General features: G+C 29.3%; 1 protein-coding gene across 4 annotated transcripts in view; it reads left to right on the forward strand.

The window, feature by feature from the left end:
* Positions 1 to 7,487, forward strand: part of LOC149877642 (uncharacterized) — a 25,658-nt gene extending 18,171 nt beyond the window's left edge. For all 4 annotated transcript variants that reach the window (XM_090073644.1, XM_090073646.1, XM_090073647.1 and 1 more), the window contains 5 exons: positions 342 to 372; positions 710 to 807; positions 1,513 to 1,543; positions 1,728 to 1,943; positions 6,724 to 7,487. In XM_090073644.1, coding sequence (XP_089929770.1) covers positions 342 to 372; positions 710 to 807; positions 1,513 to 1,543; positions 1,728 to 1,943; positions 6,724 to 7,298 — 951 coding nt within the window. In that variant the 3' untranslated portion in view covers positions 7,299 to 7,487. The remainder of the gene's footprint in view (positions 1 to 341; positions 373 to 709; positions 808 to 1,512; positions 1,544 to 1,727; positions 1,944 to 6,723) is intronic.
* The last annotated feature ends 2,473 nt before the right edge of the window (positions 7,488 to 9,960 follow it).

Here is a 9,960-nt window from a genome sequence, read left to right on the forward strand (position 1 = left end):
TTTAAATATGAGAAAACATTTTATTGCTTGCTTCTTTTTTAAAAAATAATCAATTTACCAAAATGCAGAAGTATAATTGGGGAGCTAATACCACCAGTTTTTTAGTAAATGGAATAATTTAAAAACTTATTTTGTGTATTTATTTTGAGTTTAAAACAAATTCTAGTATTTTTTTTGTCTTTTGATATGTTAAACTAGTATCTTACTCTAACGTTAATTACATTCTATAAATGTTTAGTGATTTGGTCATTTAAAATGTTTAGTTAGTAAATTTTTGTTTTAATTGATCTCATGGTGATTTTTTCTCTTTAATTCATTTTTTATGTCACTTCACTTTTTAGAAAGAATTACCTGTTCAAGTTGAGCAACAAGGTTTGCTTGGTAGTTACAAATTGCTGGAAATATTTCAAGTGTTTAGAAAATGATGCATGTTAAGAGTTGTCAAGCAATTTGTGTTAAAAGTGTTTAATTTAAATGGTTCAAAGATTATTATTGAAAATGATAGTTCTCACAAAGTTTCAAAAATGTCCTAGTAGTGATGCCCAATTTTCTTTAAATGTTTTTCATAAGTTAAAGAATGGACAATACATGTGCTAGCAGTTGAAGAGTAGATTACTGGTTTTTAATGTAATTTTAAAAATATGCATCTACAAGTTAATGTAATAAAAGGTCATGTAATTTTGTCTAACGCTTTTTTTTCTTGCTGCAGAAGTAAATGATGAGCTAGTCCTAAGCCAAAATGATGGTTGTAGAAAGAGACAGCTTGGCGATGTTGAAAAATGTAATAAGGGAATGTCTGATACAAGAGTGAGTAAATTTGTATATATGATACAAGAGTGAGTAAGTCTGATACAAGTTTTCTTGTATTTAAAATCTGTGAGTTGAAAGCTTTTTAAAAGTCAGCAAAATCTTTTGTCCATGAAGTTACTAGCACTTAAAATGCTGTCCAATGACTGTAATAAGCTATCTAAATTTTTCTAAGTAATGGTTTTTTGATGTTTATTGTTGTTGATTTTTCAATTCTGAAGTGTTTTTACATTAGTAAATATTAAAATTTTTTTTGTTTTCAGTATAGGAGAACAAATCTGGGAGAAGAGCAACCAGTTTTTAAACATATTGAATGTTGCTCGAGTAGATTGTCAACTTCTTTATTTAAAGATAAAGAAATCTGATAACTAAAAATTGTTTGCTTTCTTTTATTCCAGCAATAACACTTTAATTTTTTTGTTCCTTATGTTATTCATGCATAATGGGAATTGCAATGCTTTATTTTCTGCATGTTATTTTTGATTTCATTGATTACAAGTCAATGCAAATAAACTACTTCTGTATTGATCATGAGTATAAGTTGAAACACACCTTTAAAGGCTGTAATTTGAAGCTAAATTTTCTTTTTAAATTTAAACATGTTAATATTTTATAATAATGAGGTACGCAAGAGACTCTGATTTAGTATTACACAATACCAAATGCAAAATGTTTATTAAAGTAACCTTTCTTTTTATTTAATAGAATGAAAAAGATATGAAGAATCCAGATGATCGTAAGTTTTTTTTAAAAAAATCAGCTAGAGTATATAGCAAATGCTTTGTATTCAATTTTTTTTTCTTTTCATTTACTTACAATGTTTCTTTAGTTTGTTGTGCAGACATATTGAGTAAAACTTACGACATTCTAATGCTTCATATGTATTTCTTGTTTTAGTTTTATTTTAAATGTTTTTTTAGATTTATCTGCGAGGTTAAGTAGACTCAAAACAGATCCTGATTATTTTGAAGATCCTGATTATTTTGAACCAACTCAATATAGTGATAATGCTTCTGCAGAAGAATCGAAAAATTTTAAAAATAATAGCTACAACAATGCTAGCACACTATCAAAAAGTGCTGATGCTAGTTCTACTGATGAAAAATTCAATAAGCTTCTAGAAGAGCCTTTAAAAAGTACATATTTTTAGTTATTTAGTTTTTTCATTCAATGCTATTTTTCATTCAATGGATTTACATTCGCCAGCAATCTATCTCATGGAAATATATCTGGCAAAAAAGGATCCTTTCTCAAAGAATGATTTCTTTCTCATAAAATGATTTATTTCTCATTAAAAGATTCCTTTCTTGCAGAAAGAAAGATTTCTTTCTCGCAGAAAGAAAGATTTCTTTCTCGCAGAAAGAAAGATTTCTTTCTCGCAGAAAGAAAGATTTCTTTCTCGCAGAAAGAAAGATTTCTTTCTCGCAGAAAGAAAGATTTCTTTCTCGCAGAAAGAAAGATTTCTTTCTCGCAGAAAGAAAGATTTCTTTCTCGCAGAAAGAAAGATTTCTTTCTCGCAGAAAGAAAGATTTCTTTCTCGCAGAAAGAAAGATTTCTTTCTCGCAGAAAGAAAGATTTCTTTCTCGCAGAAAGAAAGATTTCTTTCTCGCAGAAAGAAAGATTTCTTTCTCGCAGAAAGAAAGATTTCTTTCTCGCAGAAAGAAAGATTTCTTTCTCGCAGAAAGAAAGATTTCTTTCTGCGAGAAAGAAATCTTTCTTTCTGCGAGAAAGAAATCTTTCTTTCTGCGAGAAAGAAATCTTTCTTTCTGCGAGAAAGAAATCTTTCTTTCTCGCAGAAAGAAAGATCCTTGGTGAAGAAGGATTCTTTCTCATAGAATGATTGCTGGCAAATATAATACCAATATGATAAAGTAAGATATAATAAAATATGAAATTTATGACCTTAATAAAAAAGTAATAATTTTAATATTACTTGCATAGAATGTGTAAGAATTTAGTAAATAAAGTATTGTACAATTATGTTTATTTAAACATAGGCACAGTGGGTCTTTGGTATTGGTAAACAATATTTCTTTGAACTACAGCCTTTTCCATTTTATACTGCTGCTCTATATATTTGGTAGAATTTTTTTGGTGTGACCAAAGTTTGAATTTTCAAATTCACTTTTAAATTCTTTTTTTACAAATAAATAAAAGTTTTTTTTCTATTTACATTAGAGTGGGGCATTAAACACCAAAGTCTGAGAATATATAATCTAATATATTTTGTTGTTATTTCTGATATACATTTTTAACATATAAGTTTTTGTTTTTATGAGCACTCCTATGGTAGGTTCCAGCAGTCCGAAAATACAAAAATTTCAAAATTTTGCACATATATAGTAGGGAAGGGAAGGGGTGTATGAAAGTGGGTTGTGGAGAGGAGGCATTCAAGTTTGCAATTATTTCAAACACACTATCAAAAATTCTTTTTTAACTTGATATCTCTGATTTTAAATGATGGTTTGATTTTTTGAAAAAGATGATGCGAATAGTTTGTCCTACCGATTGGGGATGAGAATAGTTAGTATATTGGAGAGATCTGGGGCTGGGGGGGGGGGTTTGCAGAAGTTGTTTTTTATACAGATAAAGTCTTTTTATATATTCGTTTATTTGTTGACTGATTTTTTTAATCTGCTGTCTTAAATTTAAAACAATGGTCAGAAAAAATCAGTACTTGCTTGGTTATCTTCTTTGTTTCTGAAAGAATCAATGAAGTCTTCAATAAGTTTAATAGCACATTCTGCACTGTCATACACAACAAGAAGAGCAGTGACATAGCTTTTAAATCTACTAAAATCTGAAAACAAATCCCAGCTTGATGAACTGATCCTCAACCATTTCGTCTATTAAAACATCGTTTTTTAACACATCAAACAAAAATCAGCTTTCAATCCAACAAAATTTTCAGTTTTTTTTGTTACTTTTTCTTTTTTTCAATAAAAAGTTTAGAAATCAGTTTTCCCATCTGTTGTTGTTTGAGCTCAATTAACAGCTAACTTTTGTTATTGATCTGTAGGTCAACAGCTTGGTTAATAACAAAATTTTTGTTTTAATACCAAGTGTGTTATTTTAGTGACATCAACACAACTACTGCCAGTTTAAGACTAAATTTATAAAGCTTTAAAACGCTAAGATAGCGCTGTTGCCGAGAATGGAGCTTTGATAAGATGCAAAACATTATATAGTACTAAATGAAGCTATAATCATAAATCATTTTTTCTCTTGCAATCATTATATTAGGACACTAACCGCTGAGTTATGGCTGAAGAAAATCATATAACAAATGATTTACTCCCTGTGCCATAAATCTGACATGATGTGAAGCCTAAAATAAGTTAATAAAGCTTGCAGACATGCTTCACATGAAAGTCAGTATAAAGTTCGATTGTATGAATTAACCATATTCATAGTCCAAACAGCATTTGAAGAAAACATAATGCTTCAACCTCATGTTCAGCGGTTATTTTTTACAACCGACTAACATCAGAGATGAAAAACAATCACAACTTTTAAAGGGTAAATATTTTGATATCAAGAGGATATGATAGTATTGACAGAAAAGCAAAAAAAGCTTTAAAAATAAATCAGTGAAATGAAACCAAAATAGTTTAGGTTTTTTTGATATTTCATTATACTTTGTGGTGCTCTCTTCACAATTTTTTTTAACTTATGTCAAGTACATCCTCCAGCATTCTGGAAAATAATTCTCTTTTTAAAACTACAATTTCGTTTAAATGGTGTGAGTTTGTTTATTGCCTCTCTTTTCCATTCTAAGTCAACATTCTTGTCTCATAATGAAAAATGAATTAAATGAGTTAATAATGGATAAAAAAAAGAATTCATTCAAAATACTAAAAAGTAAAAACTTGTTTATACTAATAATTTTACTTATTTTACTTATAAAAAGTTAATTTCAAGTAGAGCATTCCGCCATCGGACTCGGCGGGAATCTCCTACGAGATTTACAAGAATTACGATAGCAATGTATCGGTTTATACGCCAAAGTGCGCATTTGGATTATTTTCCATCGTAAAAATCCGCGACCGAAGGTCAAAATAAAGTACGGTAACTAACTGGAAAAAACTTTATAGAAATTTTGGAAAAATAAAAACATCGAATTTCTTACGAGGTTTTTCGAGGTACGATGTAATTCGATGATTTATCACAAGATTTCACTGTAAATGTAAATTTGATTAAATTTCGATTGTGACCTATAAAAAGAGTGAATTAAATGTAAAAACCGAATTAGATTTTCGTAAACACATTCCGCAATTAAACACTCCAGAAAAAATTAGTTGGATATTTAGGAGAGGAAACTAGTAAAGCTGTAAAAGCTGTAATGTGATTAATGTTTTTATATTTAGTTCCTAAAAACCTATTAGGGATAGCACTTTTACTTAGTTTGATGTTAAAAAGTTATTTTTAAGCAAATATTACTTTACATAACTTAGATTAAAATATGAAATATATTTATATTTAAAAGTAGTTCATTTTTTAAAAAGTAGTATAGTAAAATAATGTATTTCATGTAAAAATTACTTGCATAAAAATAATTTTAAAAATACCTAACTTATACTAGTTAGTAATTTATTGTTACTAGTAAAAGTAATTTATTGTTACTAGTAAAAGTAATTAACATAAAAATGCTATTTACTTTTTCTTTGTCTATGCAAATCAATATAAAAGTAAGTCATGTAAAAGTCATTTACCTTAAAGAGTAATTTAGATTTAGATTGTTTGCGAAATGTAAATAAAATGTAAAAAAAAAGATTTAATCTTTTTATTTTCCGATATTTTACGATGGTTTGTGGTGGCTCGCAAAATTTTACTAGTTTTGCAAAAACATCGTAATTATGGATAAATACATCGGAAATATCACAATATTACGATTTTACACTGTAAATACGATTTATTGTGAAACAACGCGAAAATATCGTACGATAATGCGTAAATCTCGAGATATATCTGAGAGTGCGTAAATTTCGAAATCTATCTAAAGAGTAACCTTTTTAAACTATTTTTCACATCTGAGTTTACGCATTTACACAATTTTCAATGGCGAGATGCTCTAATTTGAAGTTGGTTTAAATTACAAATTATTAAGTAATTTTCTATAATATTGTAAACACCTGATATGCTCATCAGTATTAACTTTGTGGTTCCCTGCTTTTTGTTGAACTTTCTTCACCTGGCAAAAGGATGCATGGTAAACCTTTTTGGAGAAAACTTCCTATACAGTACAATAAAATCACCAAGTAGACATGAAGCTTTATTGACTTAAGGTATGTTTGCAAAATCAACTCATGGCATAAAATATTTTTAATGGTAATATTGCATTACAGTTTTCATATTTTGCTTTGTGTGTAGGATTTTAATTTCATTTTCAAGAAGAAAGACTTAATAATGAGTTTTTAGCAGCTATTGCTTGTTGACATCATTTCCATTTTTCAGAAATACAAAAACAGATACAAAATATATGCAAATTTAAAAAAAAAAAAATTGCTCCCCCAACATTCCCAATTATATATGCATAATTTCAAACAGGTAAGACTGAATATTCGTATCATCTTTCGCAAAAAATCATACCGTTATCTAAAATCCGAGATATCAGGCTAGATGACCCTACCTCCTTCATATGAGTAATTTTTGGAAAGTTTTGATTTTTCGGAAAATTGATATCAATCAAAAGTGTTCCCATTAGGAAACTTTATACATATTTTTAAAATAAATACAAAATGGAATTACAAAAATTATTTTCGTTTATTTAATTTTTTTTTTTTTTTTTTTGACCTAATTGTTTTATGTCTCACTCTGATATTCATATAAAGATTATTGATTTAAGAATTTGTAGTAGTTACTCTTCCCATAACCTGTAACCTTTAGAAAAGTCAGTCTTTAATTGTTATTTTCCAGTGTTTCGATTTGGATTTGGAGAACTAAAAGATATTTTGGACAGAGACGAATATGTATTGCAAATTGCCGCACACATTGAAATAGAGGATGATGATAAAAAGTCAATTATATTTACCGATCATGGTGGCGGAAACCACGCTCTTTATTTCTTAGAGCTTTTGAAATGGAATAAACCAAATCTCCTAATTGAAGAATTTATAAACCATTTACAAAAACCATGCTATAATGAAGCTAAGAACTTATTAATGAAGTATAATGGCAAAGAAATGTTTCAGAAAGTTACTCATAAAGATATCAGGGACCTCAGCTTTAAGCTTGTTCCTCTTGCAGATACAAATGTGCCAATATGGAGTGACCTTGCTGCGGATTTAGAGATCAGCATTGAAGAAATTGCGAAAATTAAAAATATGAGTAAGCGTTCTGCAAATTACAGTCAGACAGAAAAGTTGTTTGATATTATATCAATGCGTTTTCCTGGTTTTACGATAGGAAAATTTCTCAAGGCACTGGAAGTACTTAAACTAAATGATGCTTATGAGTTAATGAAGGTAAAATTATTACACACATGCAAATGAAAATGAAGTCCTTTGAGTTATGTAAAACAACTTCCTGAATTAAATTGGTATATTCCTATGGCTGTTTTCTATTTTGTATTGATCCATTATAATTTTAATCGTTATTATTTTATTTTATTTTTTATATTTTGTAAACAACCTTATATGTTTGTAAAGCGTTGTAGCAAATAGACTATTTGCTAATTTTTACTTTTTTTAATCGTTTTTTTTAAATTTCTATAAATAACATTAAACTTTTCTACTTTGGAACGAATTGTTTAAGATAACTTTTTTTATTTACCTATGAATAAAGAATTTAAAATGTTCAGTTAGTGTGTAACGGTTTGCACTCATATATTCATTTCGTTTGTAAAACACAAATAATATTCTCATACGCTTCTTTTAGTGTTAAATATTGTTTATATCGATTACTCCTCTTTTTAAATCTTCTTTTTATTATAAATATCTTTTCTTTGCTTAAATCTTCTAGTTATTCTGCTTTAATCAATATTAAAATCTTCTAATTGTGATCAGTTTCTTCTTTTTTATCTGTTTTTGTCACTTAAAGCAGTTCATATAATGAAACTAAATGTATCCTTCCGGCCTTAAATCTCTTGATAATGGATAATACGCAAAGTAAGCATATAACTATTTCTGATGTAAAAATTTTATCTCCAAATTTCTTTTGGCCTCATAACGAACTGTGTTGCAAAAATGCTACTTTATTATTGTAACTTTAAAATGGACAATAAACAAAGTAGTATTTTTATTGTCAATTTTAATCTATTAACTATCGGGCTTTTAAAATCAGACTAAAAAAATAACGATCTGACTTCGACTATCGGATCTTCCAAACTCTGTAATTCTGTGTTTCTGATATCTATATATGTAATAAACTCATTTCTTTGAAAAAATTCAAATTTAAAGATTGGGACGACAACATTTGGTGTATGTATGTTTTATATATCAGACGAAAAAATTTTTGTATATATAAGTCGGATGAAAGTTTTTGCTAATTAAGATGTCAGATGATAAAGTAATGTCAAGTAAAGAAGTGATGTCAAGTGACAACGAAATGTCAAGTCATTAAGAGATCAAGGTTTACAACACTAAACAGTATCCTGAGTTGTGTAAGACCATGTATAGCTGTAAAATAAGTAACTGGGATGCTTGCCTAACAAAAAATGCCGTACTAAAAGATTTAGATCTTATAACACCAGAGAATGCTATTGATCCAGCAAAATCTCGTCGTCAGAGTAATATGTGGAGAAAAAAAGAATTAAAAAAGCATGCTACTACTACTAAGTCCGAAAATTACTTTGCATTGTATTTGATGGGAAGCAGAATACCACTTTAGTTAAAGAAATTGGCGTCCAACGAAGTTTCAAAGAAGAACGTTATGTGATGGTGTCATTTCCGAAAAACAAATATGTCAATCATGTCACGCCAGAAAGAAGTAAAGCTGTTGATATTGCACAAGAGATATTATTAAGCATCAACAACAACAAATCATCAGACACTTTAGCAGCATTTGTTTGCGATGGTTCCGTAAATAACACAAGTCAACACAATGGAGAAATCAGATAATTAGAAGAAGGTCTTGGGAGAACATTGCAATGGTTGGTCTCCTTGATACATGCAAATGAACTAACTTTTAGAAAATATTTCTTCTTTCCGGATGGTGGACGTTCAACAGGCCCATCCACTTTAACATTAAAATAGACAATCGCACTAGATTTTGATCTAAAAGATTTAGATATTGTGATCTTAAAACATATACCTCGTAAAGTTTAGGATGTAAGTGTTGATGTAAAGAAATATTTAAGCTCTTGTCAGATATACCTTCTAAAAGCTTGCTTAGCTGTTAAGCGGGGATGCACTGCTTGTGATCAAATATTGTTCCTCCAGACTGCTATGCCAGGAAATCTTAACCATGCAAGGTGGCTAACAAAGGCCAATCGTATTTTACGTTTGTATATGTCTAAGAAAAATCTTTCAAAACAATTGCATAGAATTACAAGATTCATCGTAAATGTTTATACGCCATCTTGGTTCAACATAAAGCATCATTAATCATGCCTTGATAGAGCAAGAAATTTCTTCTATCTTTTGAAGCAGTGCTATGAACTGGGGAAAGAAGACCGGAAAGTTTTTAAACCAGTGTTGCAAAATAACTGTTAGTTTACTCATCCTGAGAACATTCTTTTTGGAGGAGATACAGATGAAAATGTATCAATTCGTCAGTTTTCGTGTGAAAAAATAATTGACGCACGAGCTATATCACAAAGTAACAAGATACGTGTCGTTGATAAATCAAGCATCAAGCTTGATCTGGGAGCTTCGTCATTCATAAAGATGATTGACTAATCTGTTGCTTTCGCAGCAGTTGATATAAACACTACCAGTGTTTATATCAACTGTTTCTAATGATGAAGTTAAACATTTCCAGTTCCACGTTGATGTCTTGAGTGGTATTCCATGGCATTCTCATGCAGTTTAAAGTACTACTAAAGACATCTCAACGACAACTATGAAAGTTTTTGGACACAAACCGCGACATGAAATGATTTCGCAGTGCCACAAATTTCGAGCAGAATCACTAAAAATTGACTCTAAACCTGACTTCTTGAGCAGTAACAAATAGCAAACAACTAGACACTGACCATTTCTCCTTCAACAAATG

The sequence above is a fragment of the Hydra viridissima genome, unplaced genomic scaffold (genome assembly GCF_058129835.1).
Source record: "Hydra viridissima isolate aposymbiotic clone 2 unplaced genomic scaffold, HvirCarnegie_v1 scaffold_16, whole genome shotgun sequence".
Lineage (NCBI taxonomy): Eukaryota > Metazoa > Cnidaria > Hydrozoa > Anthoathecata > Hydridae > Hydra > Hydra viridissima.